We start from the raw sequence: 22,351 nt of genomic DNA on the forward strand, positions 1-22,351 counted from the left end.
GTTAGTTTCTTAAAAGAGGCTAAATGTTTTCTTATTCCCAGATATGTAACTGAGAGACAGAATGTGGGTCTGTAATCTGCATTTAACTCAGCCCAGTGGATGTGACATGTGAGTCCAGAGCACTACGAAGACTGGAGATCACTGAGTCTAGATCCATGTTAGTTTCGAATTTGGACCTACCTGGCAGGTCCTGTTTTAATCTATTCCATATCAGATTATCTCTCATGATTCTAGTAGAGTTGCAATAATTTTGTTCCTTATTCTCTAGAAATGTCAATGTATTGGCATGAGAAGTAATCCAGAGTGATGATACAGATGGCCAGGAATGTTGATGACAGAAGATTTTTCTGCTCCTCATGCCTGCTGCTAAATAGCTTGCTACTTCACTTTGCCTTTCCCAAAAGGGACTTGCAGATGTATTATTTCTAGGGTTTCTTCCAACATTGTAGTTAACATAATGCCATGAGTTATTCCCACTAGGAGAGCTAGGAACAAGATAATATGAAACTTGCAAGTAAAGAGGTTTTTTTTCTTGGCATATCAGTTTTAATTGGCCTCAGTGCTGGCCTCATACAGAATAAGAGAATGATTTTAACTTAAATGATGGGTAATTTAAACAGCACATCATCCCCAGTGCCACCTGTTGGACAGTTTATTACATGACTTTGGCATATCTTTGACTCTGAGGAATGATATTCTATATTTTAAATGGCGTTTTTTTTTTTTTTTTTTTTTTTTTTGCTTAATGACACCTCTTTCCTTCACTCCGTAGGCCTATTCGGAAAATGGCAACAGGTATGATCCTTGCAGGGATGGCGTTTGGACTTGCAGCCATCGTAGAAGTCAAAATAAATGTAAGTACAGTACAAGAGATTACTCAGAAATTCTTGGCTTTCACTGAAGTATTTTATATATCTTCAACACATTCATTGTAATTGAACATAGTGATCCGATTGGTATTTACAAAACCCTACTTTGTCTACCTTTCTTTTTCTGTCTCCCTCTCTCTCTCCCTTCCTTTCTCAGTCTGTCTATTTTTCTCTCTCTAGTCCTTGCAGTTTTGCTGTGCCAGTCATCTACAGTGGTACATATTCTGTAGTGATTTCCATCACCAACTGCTTTGATGATCATCTAGTTAATGCTAGTGGTTAATCCCAAAAAGGAGGTAGTCTATTCTCTCTTTCATCTCTTGAGGTGGTTTTCCTATGTTTTACTAGATTTTTGTGTGTTTCGCTTTTGTTCTTTGCCTGCTGTAGGGCAGGGATGTGTTTTACAAGACAAATTTGGGATGCAGGTGAATGCACTCACCTCTGCAGGCCCAGGTATCAGGGACTGCCTGGCATTCCCAGCCAGCAAATCTCTTGTAAATTTGATGTTAGCCCTGCAAATTCATTTCTGGCCTGACACCAATGCTGCTTGCTTTGACTGACCTTTGGCTTAGAAAATTTACTGTAGGATTAATTTTTCATGCTTCCATGTATACTGAAAATGCTTTGTTATAGAGTGGCTGGCTGCACTGACATTTACCTCTTCCTCAGGTGACAAGTCTCCACTGATATAAGACTCTCTGGTTTCAGTACTCTTTCCTGATCTCCTTGCTTGAGCACAGAAAAGTTGTCATTGCTGCTCAGAGCTGCTCTATCTGAGCCCTGTGTAGAGGGATGGTGACTTAAGAGAGATGCCCCCCTGCCTGTGGAATTTGTAGTCTAAATGCTGCTTAAAAGCTCCAGCAAGGAAGGAGATAGGAGGGCAGCACACCCAGGGTCATCATATCTTTCTGGAAATGTCTCCCTGCCTAGCTACATTCAAACTGCCTTGCCTGCAATACCCAAATTATGGCATGAGACAGAAAAATTTAGTAGCTCTGAAGTATTACTTTTGGCTACCTGAAAATAAAGCGAGGAAAAAGAACAGTTTTAAATCTGCAGGAAATATGAAGCAGAAAATGATTGAAGTACTCTTTCTAGGATATAATTCCTGATAGAAAGGATACATTTGTGCTTCAGACATCATTGTCCCTCTCTCAGAAGACAGAGAGCAAGAACTATACAGTGGGCCATTAGATATCATGGCGTTAAGTGATTTAAAAGCACCAATTACAGACACAGCTGGAGCTGGATTTTCAAAACTGCATAGCTTTTGGCCTAATTCTTTTTCCAGTCATTGAGTGCAATGGAAAAAAAAATAATTCTGGTCGGTGCTCTTGAAATCCTCCTCTAATGTTAAGCTCATTTTTTTCCTTTCTGGGCTTGTACCTGGTTAGATGTAGGCACTTAAGAGCTGTATTACGGGAACAGGTAAATGGTTCTACCTGCCCAGCAGTAGTGTAGCCTGTGCATTTAATGGTGTGAAGAGCAGTCTTTGTGAAGAATGGTAGGCTGTAGAGCTATTATGAAGAAACCTCCCTAGATAAGATTTATGTTCAGTTGTCTCTTAGTGAAACTTCTGCTGAGGAAGGGATGGAAAAGCATCATTATGGAAAAGATCACTATCATGACTAAAAATGAAGCAATATTAAGAGCTCTAATAAAGCATATAGATTGCACTTAAAGCCTTTTATTTTAATTAGGAAGCCGATATGCCTCAACTTGTCCCCAAAGAAAGTTTAATTCAGGTCCTGAATTTGGCAAAGAACCCTGTTCAAGTGACAATCCAAGACCAGCACCTATTTCAGCAGCCTATAGAGGCTTTTCAGGTAAGTGTATGTGTGAGTCTGGGAGGCCAGCCTCACAGTCCCATTAAATAAAGTTGGAGTTTCTTTCACCTGCTCCTTGAAAAAGCCCATAGATGGTAGAGCATGTTCTTCTCTATCTTAGAAGTGCGTGGGAATGACTTTGGAGATGTGGCACTGTCTTCAGTGACCAGAAGATAATGGAAAGTTTGGAAATAGATCCATTGCAAAGAAACAAAGGATTAACTGCATTGATCTATAAAATGATAGTTGTCTCGAAGCATCTGCAGATATCTTGCTGCAGTCTCTCCGGGCTTACCCACCAATCAGGCTTTGCTGCTGGGATTTGGATGACATGTGAAATACATTTACCTGCAAAGGAAAAAATGGGAAAATAGTTAATTAGGCCTGGGTATTGGGCTGTTTCCCATTTCAGCTCCCAGATTATGTCAAAGATGAGCCTGGTTAGGGACTCTGCATGGAAGTCCATCAGCAATCAACTGCCTGCTGCAATCTGGATGTTGTCCCTTCAGAGCAGACCAGAGCTGGGGGAAAGGGTAGCATGGCAAGCAGGGAGAGTTCCCTGGCCAAGGGCTTGTATCCAGCAAGGGAAGATACTCTCAGCTCCAACTAGGACCAGCCTAGAGCCTGTAGGGTAACATACGTCCTTTACTGTAGGAGGGAAGCTTTCAGCCAGCTCTGGCTGTTAACCTCTTTTTACATGCTCCCTTGAGGAGAGGATAGGATTGCACTTGATGGGAAGAGCCAGAGCCTGTCTCAAGCGAAGAAAATGTATAACCAAGTTTGTTTTCTTTCTGCAGAACCCAGCTGAGTACTCAAAATTAATATTGAATGGAGAACAACAGAGCCTTCACTTCACCCTGCAACATCAAGGATTGTCTCTTGCTTTTAACTACACTGTGAAGGAAAAATCAGTATACAGCTTAATTGTTTTTGAGGCAGAAGGAAGCCTATCAAGCCGCTTAGTGAGTGTGGGAGTGATGTGTAAATACAGTATTAATTCAATGGCTGTGATGATACAATGGGTAATGGGGTGATAGGTTCATTAATTTATTTGCTCAGTTGTGCTGTCTGTCTGATTGCTCTCAGATGCTCTGAACCTGACTTCTTAGCTAGCAGCACTGGATCCGTACACAGTTCTGTTGGTTGATTAATAGAGGCATTATGGCATCTGAGAACTACTGGGCACAATTTAATCCAGTGACTGGTGCAGTGGGAGAGCAGAATAATACCTGCTAGGCAGCAGAGCTTGAGAAATCGGGGGAAGCAGAGACAGAGATTTTCCCCCAAAGATGGTTCTATAAAGCAAAGATGTTAAAGAGGCTCTAGGGCTAGGCACGGAATAAAAACATCAGGGCAGCATTTCTAGGTTTAGTTATTACAAGTGTTTAGTAAAAATGCGCAGAAGGCCCATTCGTTTTGCAGAACAGAATAAATGATTAAATTCATTTCAGCCTCTGCAGCAGAGCTGGCTATGATGGACTCTAATATATTGTTGCAATTGTAGGAAGGTATTTGGGATATATAGGGCCAGATTCTGATACCTTTTGCATGCAGTTGTACCTCAGGAAGCGTCCTTGAAATAGGGTCTGTTATTCCACGTTGTGGTGCGTGTACATGTATGTGTAAATGCCATCAGGGTCAGTCCTCATGCTAAAATACCATTTCTGTCTGCAGTTTTTCAGCCTTCTACCTTGCAGGGTTACCACTCCAGGCATTCAATATTGTGCAGCAGAAATCACAACTCTTAAAAAAAAATGTGGGATTTTAACAATTCATTTTTCCCTAAGGTTTTTTTCTTTGCTGTTGTATGGTTTGGAGCCCGCAGCATGTTTTCATACAATGATGTTAAGCTTTTCCTGTGATCCTGATGATTGTGTGTTGTTTCCTTAAGAAATGGATACGCATACAAGGATTTTCACACAGTCCTTGGATTCCAGGAGCTGGAACTTTAAAAGAAAAAGAAAGCAGGAGAAAAAAAAATAAAAAGGCACTACAAGGCCTATGGTAGAATAGAGGGTGATAAAAGACCAAGATGGGTTCCCAGGGGATGAAGTCGTACAGAAAGGGCTGTCTAATGTATGTTCAGAAGCGTTTTAAAAGCCCACCTGCCCATGCTACCATCATTGTGTGAAATTCATAACATAGTCAAGGTTATAGTCAAAGGGCTTGCAATTAGCCACAGCCTCTGAAGAGAAGCCCCAGGACTGGCAGGAGCAAAGCTGCTTTTCAGGTTAGATACATCCTAGTGCTTCCCCAGCTGCTCCCCCTGCCCCTGGCATGGGCTTGGGAACAGCACTCCTGTGGGATGATGCCTTTGGCCCATCATTTCTCAGCTCTAGCAGGGGAGAAGTGGAAGTCAGTGGGATAAATGATACTGACTTTCCAGCCTTGCAACCAAGAGAGGGCAGCACCAGTGTCCCTGCTGTGTCACTGGGCTTGCCTTGGGTGAACCATGTTCCACCCCAGCCTCTCTCACTACTAGATTCGTCAGGTGCCAAATCTGGGGGTGCTTTCCTGGAAGGAGGACTTCCATGGACTTCAGGGGACAGATAATGAGTTGGAGAGTCTGGTAATCATCGATGAAAGTGAAAAGTAATTTGGCCTGTCTGCTCTGAGTGTTTATCCCTATGTGTCCTTCTCTGAAAGAAATTCTGCTGTTGTTTATTATTTATTGCTCTAGCATTTATTATTCACTATGGCTATTTATTACTTAGGGCACATTTTATTATTTGTGGATCAGCATGTTGCATTGAGAGTACAGTAGACATTTTATAGGTATCTTGGAATTCTGAATCTTTGGTTTTAGCTCGGGGTTTAACATCAGCACTAAAGTGGGGAGAAAAAAGCTAGCAAACTTTTAAGAGAAATCTACCTTCCAAAGGCCTTTGGGTTGCCTGTGTTGGCTCGGTGGGCAGCATATATTGAGATTCTCTGCTGACTGCAGTCCATGTGGCACAGCTGTGGATTTCTAGCAGCTGAGAACCTCACTGCATATTACTTTGGTGTGATGTACAAGCTTTAGGACAGGGGCTGTCTCTTTGCTATCTTTTCTCACCCTTGTCCACCAACAGGCCTCCCTCAAGTGAGGGCAGATCATATTATTAGCTATCCAGCTGATGAGGAGAGTGAGTGAAATGTGATGACTTTAATAGTAGCATAGGGGTCTCTCTTGCCTACAAACTGCATTGAGTCTGTGAATATGCCAAGAATGAGGGGGCAGAAGTTACTCAGGAATTGCAGGTTTTGTATATGTGAGGCATTCATGTTTAACCGTAAGTAACATTGGAACAAGCTAATGCAGATAATTCTGTCTTGCTGTCTTCTAATCAAGATGGATACTTTTTTTTTGGAGAGTGTTATATGTAGAAGGGTGACTGGCTGGAATCCTATAGCCTGTGTTACACAGGAGATGAGAAAAACAGTATGATCTTATCTTAAACCCTTGGTGGAGCTGAAGTCAACATAAATTTTTCCATTGGCTTGATTGTGCCAGGACTTGGCTTCTGTGGCCTAATGTGAGAGTCCAGTTGACTTCCATGGGGTCTGCAACACATGCACAATTCCACAGACACCAGTATTTTCTGCTAAGTGTTGTTTATAAGGCAATATTAATAAATGTATTTGATTTTTTTTTTACCTCTTTAGATTACAGACTTGGAAGCAAAGCCAGAAAACGGTTTGGCAGCAGTTAGGTAGGAATTGCTTTTTGAGCATTTGGGGGTGAGGAGAACTGCTCTTCTGTCTAATGTGAACTGTATATAACATAACCCAGATGTTCTCAGGTTGGAGTCTAATCCACATTTCTCATGCAAGATTCAGGTGTCAGCTGCTGAGGCTGACAGCATGTTACATCCCACCCTCATGCACAACTTAACATTATTACCCTGTATTGCTTCTCATAGTCTGGGCTGAGATGGTATCATGAAGGATCTCTTCCCTTGTAAGGGTGGCAATTTTGTTTCTCTCCTGTTTCCCATCTCATTGGGAAAGAAAGCGAAGAAGCAATCTGGGAAAGAGCCCTTATCCTTTGTCCTCTGCAAATCAGCCGCGATGTTCACTTATCCCCTCCTGCCTCATACACAAATGGCTACTAAATCAGATACGGCAACAATTCACATCCTCGTAAACAATTCAGCTGGGCACTGGGCTCTGCTGAGCCAGCTGCTCTACTTCCAGATTTCAGCGGCCCCCGAACGGGCCTGTGCTGAGCTGTGCAGACTCGCTCTCGCACTGCGGTCGCAGTTACCTCCAGCACAGCATCACGTGCAGTATGGGAGCCCCCTGAGATGCAGAGGAAGCAGATTTGGAAAAACAGGGATTCCAGGTGGGCCTCTGGAGGATTCTAGCAAGCTGGGGAAAAAAAAAAGACCTTTAAGTAGTATAAAACAGTGTCTGACTCACATATCTGAAAACATGTCGTGGTAGGAGCAGGAGAACAATATTTCTTCACTGCCCTGTGTTTATGAAGACTGCTACTAACAACCACCTTGGAGGCTTGATTAGTGCCCGTAGTTATGAACGATATTTATTTTTCTGTGACCAATTTTAACAGAATCCTGACACTTTCCCTTCAAAATTTTGTAAAGAAGTTTCACTAAGAAGATGCTTTTTTTTTTTTCCCTAAGATGTTTCTTTTTTAAGCACTTGGCTATCTTCAGAGATTCCCCGTCTCTGTATTAACAATGGGAATATTAACAATGAATTAACAATGTTTCATATGATGTTTCTGCTCCCCTGCCTAACACCCCAGTGCAATATGCTTTCCTTGCAGATTCATTAATGGTTTGAGCCAAGATGTGAACCTCACTATCGACAACAGAAAGTTCATTGCCCTTCAGAAAAACTACAGTGTTTCTGAGTACACACTGCTGGAGAGGGACAAGTAAGTTCTTGTTGTGCTAAAGACCTTTGCTACAGCCTTTCCCTGGGTATATTGGGGCTTTTCTCAGGCAAATAGCAAAAAGAAAATAATTGCTGCTGTCTTGGTGTGTGATTCTAAAACATTTGTAAAGATGGTGTGCAAAAGAGTAGAAGTATCAGCCCTCCGTAGAGCAGAAGCTGGTGTGCCCCAAAGTACCCTTCATTTAGTCTGCAGGGTCTTTAAGCCACAGGACAGCACATCAGCATCTATGTCTTACATGTAGGTGAACAGACTCAGCTTTTGAACAGTGTCCGGGATAGCTGCTTTCCCATGGGTATTATTCTTAGGCTGGGTTAAGATAAATTAGCAAGCTTAAAAGTTGTATTCGCATGACATGAGTATATTGATATTCCATTTAGAGCATGATCTGGATTTTGTCAGAGCCAGATCTAGGAAATCTTGGGAATCCAAGAAGTCTTTTGAAGAAATAGAGATACTGGGCTCGACTTTCTATGAACTTTTATTCATGTTACGTGGTGGAATGAAGGGAAGAGACTGGCTGATCCTGTGTGTCAGCAGAGTATAGTGGGAGATAGAAAAGTCCCCTCTGCCATGTGACATCTGCTCTATCTTGATATTCTCCTAGATCCAAGCTGTTAGTGTCAGGATGCTTTCAGAAAAAGGCTAATTCATATTTCATGCTATAAAGTGTTGGTATATGGACTGGTAATATCAAGTAACATCACATGGCATTTCAGCCTGGACTCATTACACAGGAGCGCCATATGGCCTCAGGTTTGGCAGCATTGGAGTTGGCTCTCTCGGGGTATTTCTGGCCTCAGTAATGTTTCAAAACAAGCTTTATGGCTTCCCCCTGCATTGACTCCATCCAAGAAATTTATTGCTGCAATTTAGTAGGATGCAGCAGCCACTGTTACAATGCTGCTGAGCCTCTGTGCCATCTCAAACATCCAAAACCAGAAGAACTAATATGAAGGCTAATTTGCTCTTTTGAAAGGAAATTTCTAAATGACTTGTGGGTGCACGTCTGTCGTTTCCTGAAGGCTGCCTGGGCCTAGCTAACTTCTCTAGCCCACAGTTCCTGAACACGTGGAAAAGAGTTTTGGAAGGAAAATAAAATAGTGAAAAAATAAAGAATTCAGTGCGAGGAAGCAGCATAAATCATTTAAAACATGCTAGCAATTATTTAGGTCATTGGGTGAACTGTAATCAGTGCCTAAGTATTTCTGGAAGGAAAAGACAGCAAGAGCTCTAGTGATCTACTGACATAAACATGAGGGCAGCTTTATGTTATACATCCTCCAAGTCCACCACAGGGGCCTTTTTGATAGCTCTGCTCTGTGCCCTTTGGCTGAGACTAACCAGGAAATACTGTGTTTTGTTCTTGTGTCGAGATACGATAACGGCAGGTGTGTAACTGAAGTGGGGGAGTTCACCCTGGCCCTAGGGCTGCTGGACTTCGGCGCGTCGTACACTGTTGTGATCACCAATGTAAGTGACCCTCAGATGGTGCCGTGCTGGTGACATCCGTTCCAGTCTCTGCCAAAGCTTTTGCTCTTGCAGTGGGAGTTCTTTCTACAGCTTTCTACACTCTGTGAGACCTGGACAGTAGCTATTTAGAAGCAAACCATTATATGAGGATTCGTAAAAGGTTTTGGTAGTTACAGAAGCAAAGAGGGTGAGCAGATACTCTGCCTTACATTGTAATGTTGTCAAATCAAGATCTTATCATTGGTGGAAATGCTCCATGGAAAATTATGTGATCTATGGTTTGTGCTGATTTAACATCATTCTTGTTGAATTAACATTGACACAGCACATTGCAAAGAGCTATTAGAGGCAGTCTGTAATGCTCCAGCTAATGCTGCTTTTGGTCTTTGAAATACTGTACCTGGCGGTACCTCACACCTCAGAAAAAAATGTGGAAACAGTCTTCTGCATCTGCAGGCTTTACTTACTGCTCTGAAGGCTGATCTTCTGAGCCTGGTGTGTTAGGTGGGGGAGAAAGAGTGCTGAAGTGCTGAGGGAGGTTAGTGAGATTCCTCCTCTCCCCAGTGTCCACTTAGCTCGTTTGGGACTGCAGTGCAAAGTCAAGCAATGGTTTTCTGAATGACCCGGGCCTGGTAGTGCTGAGAGATGCAGATCCTTTGCCTGCTGCAGGCACACTTCTGCAGCCCTGGTCCAGTTGGCAGAAGCCATGCAGATGAATGTGATCAGCTTAGTTCCCATTTTAACCTTTCCACTGCACAGACACACAGACAAACCAGGTCTGACAGGGCACACTGCTAAGCTGCCCTCAGGGGCTTTGGCTACTGTGCTGTGATGAGCAAGTGCTGTCAACTATTCCCTGGCAGCAACACCTCCCTGTTGGGCAATTAATGGGAGCTGTTCATGTCTGCAGAGTCCGGATACATAACAGGAAAAAATATAACTGCAAAGCACCTGGCACTTTATTTTTTACTCCTGTAGCTGGAGTGGGGTGCATAGTCCTGGAGGGAAGAGACAGATGCTGCCATCTGTGAATGTAGAGATTTAGGTACATAAACCGTATGCGCCCTTGAAGTGATGCTGGCCCGACCCTTCTTCATGGCCACAAACCTCTTTGCCAGATGAGGAGCTGAATATATTACTTGTGCTAAGAACATTAAACTAAGAGCATTGCCCCAGAGTTTCTGCCCATGCAGCTGAGCTGGGGCTGGGTGAGGTGGATGAGTCCCTTTCCATATGGGCAGAGGTTCAAGTCAGTCTGTGGGTCTCATCTGCAAAAGTCCCTTCTGGCCCTGTCTGCTCAGGGGTGGCTCTGTGCTCAATTCCTTCAGACCTTGTCCTTCAATTACTTTGGCCCTCTGTTTTCTCAGTTCTTGTCCTGTGGTTTCCTCTTTGTGTAGAGAGTTAATTTGCTTCAGGCCAAGATCGCTTTTAATTATTACAATGATTTGTACTGTGCCCTGCTGCTCTGTAGGGAGTGCTTTATAAAGAACCAAGATGTAATATATTAGTTTGCTAATGTGGCTGAACTGTAATACTTAAATCATGAGGATGCTGCCTTCCCACTCAGTTTTCCTCAGTTATTGTACAATGCTTGTGACATTTTTTAATGGGCTAAAGAGCAATACATAGCTCTCCGCTCACCCCTTTTAGCCTTCTAAAACACACTTTCTTGATCTGCCTCCCTTCATGGTGATTAAGTACATCGTGTAAACATCTCTTGCATTTTCCCAAGTACCTTCCTTAAATGTGGGATTTTCTGCCTGGAGTTATTTCAGCCTAGTGTGTTCCTGGCTACTGGTCAAATCTGTCTGCCTCCTGACAGCTCCTGCATCAGAGACTGTATTAATTACATCTAGGAAAGCAAACAAAAAGAATTAGGAGTACAGCTGTGACATCTAGATGAATACATCTCATCTGGGACAATCTCTGCTACTCTGGGAGTTCCTGAGTGGGATTGGATTGGGTGTCACCATTGTAGCCAGAGTGTTGGTCAGTGCCAATGAAATGAGAGCAGTGACTGCCTGGGTACAATGAACATCTACCCTCTTGTCCTCTTCTGGCTCTGGGAGCAGCAGCAGATCACCAGCTCTGAACAAAGGCCTTTCCCCACCCCACTGCACAAGGTAACTTGCTGTTTTTCAATAACTCTTGTATTTCTTGTGGCACATGACCTAGCTGGGACACATCCATGCTGTCACCTCTGCTCTATGTAGTAGGAGTCAACCTGTCTCACTAGTAGACTTGAATGAGGCAGAGGTCTGACTCTGCTTTCAGGGCACAGCTTTGCTTCCATATTTGCTTAAAACTCATTTTGATAAATTCTCTGTTGAATCCAAGCTAAGAAGGATCTGATCTTTCACCAGCTAATGAGTGTGCCATTTTCTTGCTAGATATCTAGAGGTGCCCTTCAGATATGGAAGTCAGAAGATATCAAAGCCAACAATGTCCATATGGCTTGGCAATTACCACAGTACTTACTAATATCTGCTGGCGAAGTGATGTTCTCTATTACGGGACTGGCCTTCTCCTATTCTCAGGTACTGCACATAAAGATAAGGAGTTACAATTAGACTTCCGGGTTTATTCCTGCATATGCCATTGAGTTGTAGTATGTCATTTGGCCTGATGATTACTGACAGTGTTATCTGTGCTTCAGCTAAGAGTGGGGTTATAATGCAGTTTTTTGGGTGCCCTCAAGCTAAGCTTACTCATACACTGAGCATACCTGCTCGCATTTATACTTTCCTGATAAAGCTGGAACAGAGAACACAGGAGGATAGAATTTAGTTTTAATGGGAAAGACCTGAATTTTGTAATATGAAGGTTTTCTCTCCGTCACATATTTTTGGTGTATATTTTACAGGGGCGACAAGGCAAAAGTAGTCCAAAGACTACAGGATGATCTGAGGGCTTGGCATGTGCTTTAAGCTGAGAGACTAAAGGAGTCTTAGCCTATCCAAGCCTGCAATGGAAGAGCAAGGGGTGATGAGGATGTGAGGGATAATTTGTTTGTGGTATGTTAGGCTGTCTGAGAAGCGAGGACTGGGACATTACAGGATCAAGAAACTGAAGCTACTCAAATTTATTCTTCGAGTATAGGTGTTTATTAATGAGGGTGATTAAGTGGAGCAGCCTTGAGGAGGCTGCAGAAAACCTGTCAGTAGCCGGAAGCTTAACACCAAGATCCAGTCTCTCCTCCCAGGGTGAGCGGCTGCAGGGCACCTGGGTGTAAGATGCAAGACCGGGTTCCTGGGCTTCTAGATCTTGAAGTTTTAAATGATGCAGAATTGGGGTTGGTCAGGACCAGCTCTACAACAGCAGCATCTCCTCCTCCTTCGTTTGGCCTCCTGGGGAATGTTTTTGAAAGCCCCTTGCACCCAGATATAGGGTTTAATTGCAGAGGAAATTCCGTCCTGTCTGAGACCAGGGCTGCCTGCAGCTAGCACGACATTGCGTGAAAAGCTGCAGGGGAACAGGGGCAGAAGGGCACAACGCGATACCCTCTGACCAGACCCTTCTCCTCTCCTCAGTCCCCGGCCAGCATGAAGTCGGTGCTGCAGGCAGGCTGGCTGCTCACGGTGGCGTTCGGGAATGCCTTCGTGCTCGTCATTGCCCAGACTGCACCAATGGCACAGGTAGGGTTTGGGCTCTCAGAGCATGTTAAGACGGGTCCTGGACGGTGCTTCTGAATGTCTGTGCCCCCTTAGCCCAGCAAGCGTCTGGCTTGCTTCTCCGAGCAGCCTCAGGCACCTACAGCGAGCCGTGATGCCCTGCCCTGAGCTGTCCCCAGCCTGGGCCCTGTTTGCCCATAGTGCTGTTTTCCCCTGCCTTAGTTTGGACCCTGCAGCATTCCTGACTAGCCACTGTAGGTGTGTGGCCATGAGGCTCCCTAGGGGCTAGCTGCCCCTAGGCAGCACTGCCAAGACACAAGGCTTCGGCATCCGAGGGCTGTGGGGCAGATGATGTTTAATCCAGGGATTCAGACTTCCGGAGTGATGGTGTGAAGGTACGAACTGCAGCTGGTTTCTGGGTCAGCTGTAAGGTGAGACTATGTGTCAGAAAAAGTTTAATGAAAATGGCCTAATCTAACTAATTTGTTTAAACGTATGGTATATATATTTGTAATTCATTACAATTACATGGTTTTACCAAAAAGGACGATGAGAAAATTTCTCATATGAACAATCTTGGAAGATGAAAAATAACTTTCCTCCAGTTCCTTAAAAAGCACTTGGAAATGGGGAGAATTTCCTTAGATGAGGAGTTTGGGGTCCCCTGACCACTTGTTCTTTTTTCTTTCCTAGTGGGCTGAATTTGTCTTGTTCACTGTTCTCCTCTTTGCTGTGTGCATTATTTTCTCCATCATGGGATATTTCTATGTCAGTGTGGATCCAGAGGACCTGCAAGAAAAGGAAGAGAAGAGAGAGACCCCAAGCAGAGGAAACATGATTAGTCTCGTTACTCAGAAAACAAAACTCTAACACATCGCGGGTTGGGATTTTTTTTAACTTGTTAGATGGGTGGGAGAGAAAAGGGTGGGGTTGGAGTTATTTTGTTGCATTACAGTCTTTATTACTTAAAATGTAGCCACTGTCTAAATGGAACAAAATAGCCTTCTTTAAAAGCAATAGGGAACCTGAAATCAGATCAAAACTCTCTGGGAAAGCTTCTCTAGTATTAAAAGCACTTACAAGTAAGTATAGTGTAATTTAAAACCTGCTCATCTTTCTAAGCAGGGAATAATTTTCTATGATTTTGTTTTAAACATATATTTAAGGCAGCAGGGAAAAGGGTGGAGGGCATGCCCTTTGGCAGCAAAAGTGGGAGATGCTGGGAGAAGAGGTTGGATTTTAAGGAAAGGAACAGGAAAGAATAGGAAGCAGGGAAGAATAGAAGTTACGGGCAGAAGAATTTTCATGTAATTGCCAAGGACTGTAAATTTTCCAAAGTCACAAAGGATTTCATCGTGCATTCTTCCTTATGATTATTTCACCCCCTTATTGCATGTTATGAATGGTCCTGATTTATGACTTTCACCTCCAGGCCCAGATGCAATAACAGAGAATTAAATGCTGCAGGGTAAAATATTCCCAGAACACTTCTGAACAAGATACACATGCTGCCATTTATCTCTCTGATCCACATTTTTTCTTCAATGTTTTTAGAGACTGATGGTATTTTTTGATTAGACACAACTAGAGAGTTGGTTTACACTTTCTTATTTCAGAAATTTAGCCAGTTATTTGGCATCTTCCTTCCAAGCCTTTATTGTACATTTCCTTTGAGCACCTGCCACTGCAGGTTAGAATATGGCTGTTTTCTCATCTTACGCTTCAGTTGTTCCCCACTGGGAGACACATTGCAGCAGTTTCTATAACATTCCAGGCATCCTGCAGTGAGTTAAACAAGGATGCACTTTATCATCTTTTTCAGCCTCCTAAAGGAGGCCATGGTATAAGAGATTTATCTTTTCCCCCCACTTCTATGCCTCTCTACCAAACTTTGCATATATCTATTTTCATAGAATTGTGATACAGTTGTCTGATTTTTCTCACTTGCACGAAGCTGTGATTTCTTGTTCTGCTCAGAAGTTATTCAACCATTGCTGATCCAGTAAAACTCCCAAGAGAGTCCTTGCCTCTTTCTGTCACTGCAAGGCCACAGCTGTGACAGGTATGGCCTAACTTGTAACAGGGCTGACAGAAGGATCTGCAGGTTTCCTGCGAGTAGGTTTTACTGATGGTTTCATTCTCGGACTTGGCATTCTTTGGTCATATGTGGTCGCTGATGTTGTGATTCAGGAGATCATTGAAGCACATGGTTAATTCTGTCCTTTTTCAGGACACTGCAAAACATTTTTTTAGCTTGAACTTGCTGGTGCTTTAATGTTTTGCCTTGCAGGAGGGAATCTTCTCAAATAAAGCTGAGAACTCCTCTTTTTGATTTGTAACTCAAAGACTCGCCACATCAGAATTTCCTTTGCTTGCTGTCCTAAATGCTCACGAACCTGCAACAGTAGTTCTGCATAGCTCCTGCTTACTGTGAGATAGCATCTGGGTCTTGCCCCACAAGGGGACTGTGGTCTCAGATAAATGACAACAGGCTGCAAGTGTGCCCATGGAAGCACTTAATGTGGTTCAGCTGATGTAGAGCCATTTATTAAGCTGTGGTAGCTGGATTGGGCAGCTGAATCGTGTGACTCAGGGGAGGAATGAAGGGCGTTGAAAACCATGTGCTAGATTATTCAACCTGTACTTCAGAACCCAGCCAAGGACTATTCCCTCGGCCCCTTTCTGGTGTTAGTCTCTTGCCATCGTTCTTTGTGTGGGTTCTCTCTCCTCCAGGTATTGCTGTTTTCCTAATCCTGTTTTATGATACACTGCGAATCAGCTCAGAGGCTGCTGAATCACTCTGCTATGACGCTGTCTGACTGGCTTCCAATTTGAACCACTAATAAAAAGCATTTCTTTCCCTCCTGCAAACAAAACAAAGACCCCCAAATGGAAGGAACAAGCAGGCTCCAATGGCACTGAGCAGACACAATTTAAAATTATTGGAGCATTTAATTTTTTTTATAAGCCTTGAATTTGGAAGTGGCCTGGGGTTTGAGGACATATATGGTGAACAGACAATTGAACGTTATTGAAGCACGTTCCTTGGGAAGTACTTGGTGCATCACAGCTCTGAGTGGTATGAGGGAAAACAAGGTGTCCAAAGGAAGCAATCCTACATGTTCTGAAAAACCTCTCTTGATTTTTTTTTTTAATGTTTTATTTCCTTACTGGCGGCATTACCAAAAGCTGTCACATGCTCTGAGTTTAATTTAAAGGAATCATTCCAAACTCATAAAAGATACATTTAGGATGTCATCTGAATCTGCTTTTTAGACTCCTGATGCCAAATTGTCCCTTTCCAGACATTTCCATATTCCAAACCATTGCCTTAGTGCTGAGGGGGGAGAAAAACTGAAGTTCACAGTTGCAAAGAGAAGGTTATGAGCAGGAAGGCAATGCTATAAATGAAGTGCTAACATGAGGCCGGGGGCCGATCCTCCAACCCTTCAGGGGAATTGCTTGCCTAAGGGAGTGCAAAGGTCTGTTCCCATTTCTCTTCCAGCTGATACAGTTACTTCTTCCCACCTGCTCATCATCACTTGTTAGAAGTCACTTCTCCCTCTGATCTGTCTGCTCAGTTGCTGGTATGATCATGCTCGTCATTTCAGCTGCCATCATAAAGTTTTGCTAGGTGGACGTATTTAATTGAAATACAGCAGCAGTCTGGAAGGATTTCCATCAAGCAAGCTGACAGCCAGCCAGGCGCTGCTCCTGCTGAGCTGGGGAAGGTTGGTTTGCAAAATCAGACATTATTTCTCCAGTTTTATAGCCACCATGCTATCCTTGGAGCACTTTCACCCCTTCCAAGTGCACTCTTGAAAGGATCAAAGATTTAGGACCTGATTCTGGGGAGTCCTGATGTCCCTGGGGTTTTTTTTCCATGCAGTTAGCTTAGATACAGGGCCACATATCGCTCTGATGTCCAGTTTCAGAACAATCGTTGCTCCTCCTGATTCCTTGATTTGGAATCAGAGAGGAAACCAACACAGTGGTAGCTATGAGAACCCCTATAGAGAAATGGGAGGCTGTTGTCTGTCCATTTGAGCCTGCTGCTGAAGGGAGTCTCAGCTGTTGCTGGAGTTTACATTGAAGCAAATTAGGGAAAGTTTACACTTGTTGTTGTGGAGGCTGACCTATGGAAATTATAATCTCCAGCTAAGGTTGGTAATGAGCTTAATGAAGATCTATAGGCACATTGCTGCAGAAGCTGTCATCACAGAGAATTCAGGAGGCTGACTTCATTGTGGAAGCTTGTGTGTGAAGGTATTTATTTTCTTGAAGGTTGTGTTCAGATAAGGTTTTTTTGTGAAACAAACAATCCTTTGGTTGTGTTAGCTGTTGTTCAACTCATCTTTTTCCCTTAGCAGATTGTAAAGGCAGCAGTGTTATTTCCAGCTTCGTATGAGATAAGCTTAAGAATGAGATTTCAAAATCAGCAAAACAAGTTTCTGGCTTTGAGTTCCTTAAATTTACCTCTTTTTTTCTGAGTCATTAAAATGCCTTTTCTTCCCTTCACCTTTCCCTTCACATCGTTCTAGAAGTTGAGATTTTTTTTGAAGTCCAAAAGAAATGTCACCGACACCAAGGACCATGTATAAAATCTTTTTCTTCCTCGGACTGGACCCATGTGTTTGTTACCCATAACATCTCTGTCGTCTTTGCTGCCGCTGTCAGCTCAGAGCCCTGGGAGTTTGACTGAGCCTCGCCGTGAGGTAGCGAGGGCAGCGAGCCGGCTACGTGCGCTCAGAGCCAAAACAGCTCTGGGAGGGAGGTGGGGGTCAGCGCAGACCCAGCTGGGACCTGGGGCCAACACTGGTTCGGAGCTAGTGTCCTCACCAAGCACAGGGTCTCATTTCTGCTCCGGAGTCTGGTCTGGGTCTATGGGAGGCTGCTTGGGGCACTGCTTGCCCTGGTGGGAAATGTGGCTTTCCTGAGCAGTGACTGAGTGTGAGTTTATGGAGAAATTGATGAGTGAGTAGAAGGAAAAGATTTCTCTGGCCTCTGTGTTGGTCTAAGGCAACACCCAGGAGTCTGGGAGATGTCTGGGCATGGAGGGCAGGAAGGGCTGTATGGCCAGTATCTTCCCAGATTCTCAGTGCTCCACAAGGTAGCTGAAATGCACAGAATCACTGAAAAGTTGAGGGTGGAAGGGACCTCCGGAGGTCATCTCGTTCAACCTCCCTGTTCAGGCAGGGTCACCTAGAGCATGTTTCCAGGAATTTTGTCCAGATGGCTTCTGAATATCTCCAAGGAAGGAGACTGCACAACCTCTCTGGACAACCTCTTCCAATGCTCTGTTACCCTCACAGTAAGAAGTTTTTTTTCTCGTGTTCAGATGGAAGTTCTTGTGTTTCTGTTTGTGCCCATTGCCTCATCCTATCACTAGGCACCGCTGAAAAAAGTCTGATTCCATCTTCTACACACCTTCTGTTCAGATACTTATATACATTGATAAGATCCCTTCTCAGCCTGTCTTCTCCAGGGTGACCTGCCCCAGCTCTCTCAGCCTTCCCTCGTAAGAGAGGTGCTCCAGTCCCTTAATCACCTTGGTACCCCTTTGCTGGATTCACTCCAGTAGCTCCATGTCTCCCTTGTACTGAGGACCCCAGCACTGGCCACAGCACTCCAGATGTGGCCTCACCATGGCTGAGCTGACGGGGAGGATCAGGTCCCTTTGCCTGCAGGCCAGGCTCTTCCTCATGCAACCCTGGATGCTGCTGGCCACCTTTGCCACAAAGGTCTCTCTCTGCAGGACTGCTTTCCAGCAGGCCAGCCTCTGGTTGGTTACTGGAGCATGAGGTTATTCCTCCCAAGACAAAGGACTTTGCAGTTCCCTTTGTTGACCTTCATGAGGTTCCTTGATGCCCATCTCCAGGCTGCTGAGGTCCCTCTGAATGGCAACACAGCCCTCCGCTGTATTTCATACATAATTTCTGGTATAATGCATTGCATCAAATTAACAGGAAGGAAAATGAAGTGAGAGAACTGAGATGCTCAGATGATTAAATAGCAGAGGACTTCAAACCTTTCAGAAAAACTCTTCAGAACATGCGATGACAGTCATGATCTAAGAAGGCATTGCAAAGGCAGAGCCTCTGCAAAAATCAGCATGCAGACCTGCAGCAAAGGGTCTGCAGTGATGGCAGGGGAAACTGTGATGTCCCCATCATCTGTGTCATCCATCCACTTTGGCTTTCCTGAGGGACAGGACAAAACAGTTGAAGGTGCATTACAGGGGGAGGCAGCACAGGAGGGAGTGCTACAGACAAGGCAGCAGCTCAGTAGGCATTTTTGGCCAGGGTCCCATGTAGAGGAATAGGCTCCTCTCCTCTGTGTTAGATTTCTTTCCCTAGCCACAAGAAACATCTTCCAGCAATATCATCTTAAGCCTGGCAGTTTGTCTCTATGGCAAGTACCACAGCTGCTGCATGCTGGATGGCACTAGACCGTGCATTTTGTTAGCACTACAGTTGTTATTGTGATGTGATTTGAATAACAGCACTTACAAGGTGTTTCTGATCCTAGATATTGACAGATCTAGCCAATGTTTTTCATGTGAATAGCTGTATTTACCCTAGTCCTTCACATTTATCTGAGATAAACCCACCATACACCCAGGAAGATATTGCGAGACCCCTGAATTTTCCAAGCAACACAGGAAAAGAAAAAATTCTCGGTGAGGCTGGCTCAGAACTAACTGCAGTATTAGTTCCTTGTGGAGAGCGGTCCAGGTGCTTTGTAAAGCATGGACCCTCATTTATCTCTTGTGAAGTGATTCTCAGGAGGACAAAACCAAGCGATGCTATTAAAAAATTTGCCTTGCAAAGAGCTTATGCTACATTACAGAAATTTCATGAAAGAAAATAATTGCATTGCTTAAATTCCTCTTTCCTTGTCACCTTAGGTGGTCAAGAAAGAACCAAACAAGTTGTCTCTTGGAGAGCTTTGGATCTAGCAGCTGCTCTATCTCCTCAAGGTCTTTGTGATGTGTTTTAGAAGATCTTTTACTGGAAGATTTAACCTGCCTTAGTATCTGTAGATCAGAAAATTCCCAGGATACAGAGCAGCCAAATGTAGGCTCCTACTAGAGCTGGTTGTTGACCAACCCTAATCTATTCATTTTTTAATGAACAGATTTCAGCAGCTACCCTGCAGAGCCCAGCCAGCGCTGACCTAAATTTAGTCTAAAATTTGGGACTTGAGACACTTATAATGAACAAGATAAATAGCGAGACTCTCAAACTACTGCTAAAACACTGTTCTAATGCTTGTTAAAATTTTAATGTGCTTACAGGAAGTAAAAAGCTTAACCAGTACGTAGCAGTTCAGTTGGAACAATGAAGAGCTGAGGTTGGAATCCAGCCGTGTAGCAACTGGCAGCCAAGCTGAAGACACCAGGACTGAGCAAACATCACTTTTTAGATTATTTTCGTCATTTCATATGTTGTTCAGTTTCTTTGGTCTGTCCTGTTCCATCTAGCCACGCATGTGAGAAAAACAAGAGTGAGTGAAAAGAAGCTGAACTCACTTGCGGAAGCCACGGATCCTTCCCAAGCTGCAGCTTGGTTTTCTTCTCATCACAGGCTCCCGAGTTATCTCCAGGCCTTCCCCTCTGTAGCGATCAGCTCCCTCAGCCTCACATGCTGCTCCGTGCTCTTCAGAAGTGACTCAGGCTTCTTGCCCTCAGCACTCCTTATTCCTTCCATCCCACGTCCAGCTCCCAAGCCACACTGGACGCAAGAACAGGTATTCCCAGGCACCAGGGGGCATCTGTGGTGGCTGTGGCCCCCCTGCAGCCCTTGATGATCTCAGCCTGCTTTGATCTACCCTTGCTTTTTTACAGTATCTATAGTCAAGGTGCCCTTTCCAGTCCCCCCTGCTTTTGCTGTAAACTCTAATGGTTATCCCTGGAGCCTTGTCTCCCAGTCCAGCTTCTCCCGTTGTGCCAGGCAGTGTCACCGCTCTCCTGTGCTGGGTGGCTGGGCTCAGTTCCTGGCTCAGCTTGGGGACAGATAGCAGGCTCCAAGCCTGAGTGGGCTGCTGTGGGTTCGCTGTGGGACTGGGGATCTCTGAGCTGCTCCCTTGGGTCAGGAATCCCTCCTTTTCCTGTCTTGTTGCCCAGCCCTGGTGATAAAATAAAGCCTGGTCTTGGCTTTGCTGGTATCTCCCAGACCTTGCTGCGTTAATTCACCTCCAGCAAGGGAAATCTCATGGTGTGGAAGTGAATTTTGTTTCTTTTAGCTCTCAGCCCTGACTCTTTCCAAATCCACACGTAGCCTTTGCTTGTGCTCTTTCTCTATTTTCCCCATGCATCAAAACACTGTCCTTGCAGACCTTAGTGCTGTCCTTACTGAAGACAGGAACCGTTCATGGATGCTGTGCCAGCATGGATTTTTCCTGCCCAGATTAGAGGTAGAACAGGCCAGTAAGAGTTCAGCAGGTGCTGGGCACTGGTGCCTTTCAGAAAGGCAAGTTGCCGGTCACAGTGTCTCGCCTCTGTGGGAGGCCGTGTGTCCCGGCCCTGGCTCCTGCTGAGCCCTGAGCATGGCCGAAGCCGGTGGACACTCGATGCACAGATGCCTCCTCGTGCTGCTGTGGGTCCGAGCTTTGCACCAGCCCAGCTGGGTGCCATTCCTGGCCTGTCAGAGCCAGCCTTGCTTTCCAACACTCGCTTCATTCTGTCCGAAATCTCTGGAGCAAGCAGAGGACAGTTCCCTCTTTCTGCAGAGTGCATTTAACCTGCCTTTTCCCCTCTTTCTCCGCCAGTGGCATTATCTGCCCGTTACTCTAGAGTTTCCTCAGGGGAGCAGAGCTTCTTACCGGGAGTCCAGGGCTCTTCCACAGCCCTCTGCTGTCTCTGCAGCGCTTCGCCGAAAGCTCTCCTCAAATTCAGGTTGCCTGCTCCACTGAAGAGTAAATTTCCTCATGAGGTGAAGGATTTGGCATGTTTTAAGCCCAGTGATGGGCATTTTCTCCTGCAACAGTGTTGCAGGTGATTCTTTTTGTTGTACACCTGCATGCTCGATTCAGCCAGTCCCTTTGCAGGCATTAGCTGCTGACTGATATTTGCATTTATTCTTTGCTGTTTGCTGCCTGGGGCTTTGCTTTTTTTTTTTTTTTTTTTTTTTTTTGGAGCTAATGTCACTATTGTTTTTTTTTTTTACCCCATTCCAAAGATTATATTGTTGTATTGAGCATCTGCACTCTCTTCATTCAATAACTAAATGGCTGTGTCTGTTGTAGGCAGATGTTCTGTCCATCTTCTGCTGTAACTTTGGTGGTCCTGTGAGGAATCCTCCTGTGCAAGTGATGCCTGTGTGGCCCTTGCCTTGCTCTGACACCTACCTCAGCCTTCCAGGGAAGGGACCGCATCAGGTCAGAGCAGCAGTGTCCTCACCCAGCACTTTGCTCTTGTTGTCCCGCTTGCTCTGCACTTTCCAGCTTGGACTGATCCGACTCATGATCTCCTCCATGGGTCTTTCATGGTAGTTGATTATTTGCTCTAAGGAAACTTTTGCCTCTTTATTTGTTTGGCCAGTCTCGTGATGTTATTAGTGATGACATCCATCACGTGGTTTATTTTGCCTCTTCAGCCTCTTCTGTTGTTCCAGTCTCCTCCTGTGCTTTTTCTTGGTTCAGATTGCCAAGCTTTTGACAATTTTGTCTTCT

General features: G+C 44.5%; 1 protein-coding gene across 3 annotated transcripts in view; it reads left to right on the top strand.

Moving 5' to 3' along the window:
• Positions 1 to 20,136, top strand: part of SLC15A2 (solute carrier family 15 member 2) — a 44,249-nt gene extending 24,113 nt beyond the window's left edge. For 2 of the 3 annotated variants that reach the window (XM_088519586.1, XM_010218547.2), the window contains 10 exons: positions 773 to 854; positions 2,570 to 2,695; positions 3,493 to 3,657; positions 6,341 to 6,387; positions 7,467 to 7,577; positions 8,972 to 9,068; positions 11,459 to 11,605; positions 12,599 to 12,703; positions 13,373 to 13,559; positions 19,977 to 20,136. In XM_088519586.1, the coding sequence (XP_088375712.1) occupies positions 773 to 854; positions 2,570 to 2,695; positions 3,493 to 3,657; positions 6,341 to 6,387; positions 7,467 to 7,577; positions 8,972 to 9,068; positions 11,459 to 11,605; positions 12,599 to 12,703; positions 13,373 to 13,549 (1,057 nt within the window). In that variant the 3' untranslated portion in view covers positions 13,550 to 13,559; positions 19,977 to 20,136. The remainder of the gene's footprint in view (positions 1 to 772; positions 855 to 2,569; positions 2,696 to 3,492; positions 3,658 to 6,340; positions 6,388 to 7,466; positions 7,578 to 8,971; positions 9,069 to 11,458; positions 11,606 to 12,598; positions 12,704 to 13,372; positions 13,560 to 19,976) is intronic. The other variant, XM_088519585.1, reaches the window with a different exon arrangement.
• The last annotated feature ends 2,215 nt before the right edge of the window (positions 20,137 to 22,351 follow it).

This window comes from Tinamus guttatus, unplaced genomic scaffold (genome assembly GCF_059628265.1).
Source record: "Tinamus guttatus ecotype Peru unplaced genomic scaffold, ASM5962826v1 Tinamus_guttatus_pri_ptg000060l, whole genome shotgun sequence".
Taxonomy (NCBI): Eukaryota; Metazoa; Chordata; class Aves; order Tinamiformes; family Tinamidae; genus Tinamus; species Tinamus guttatus.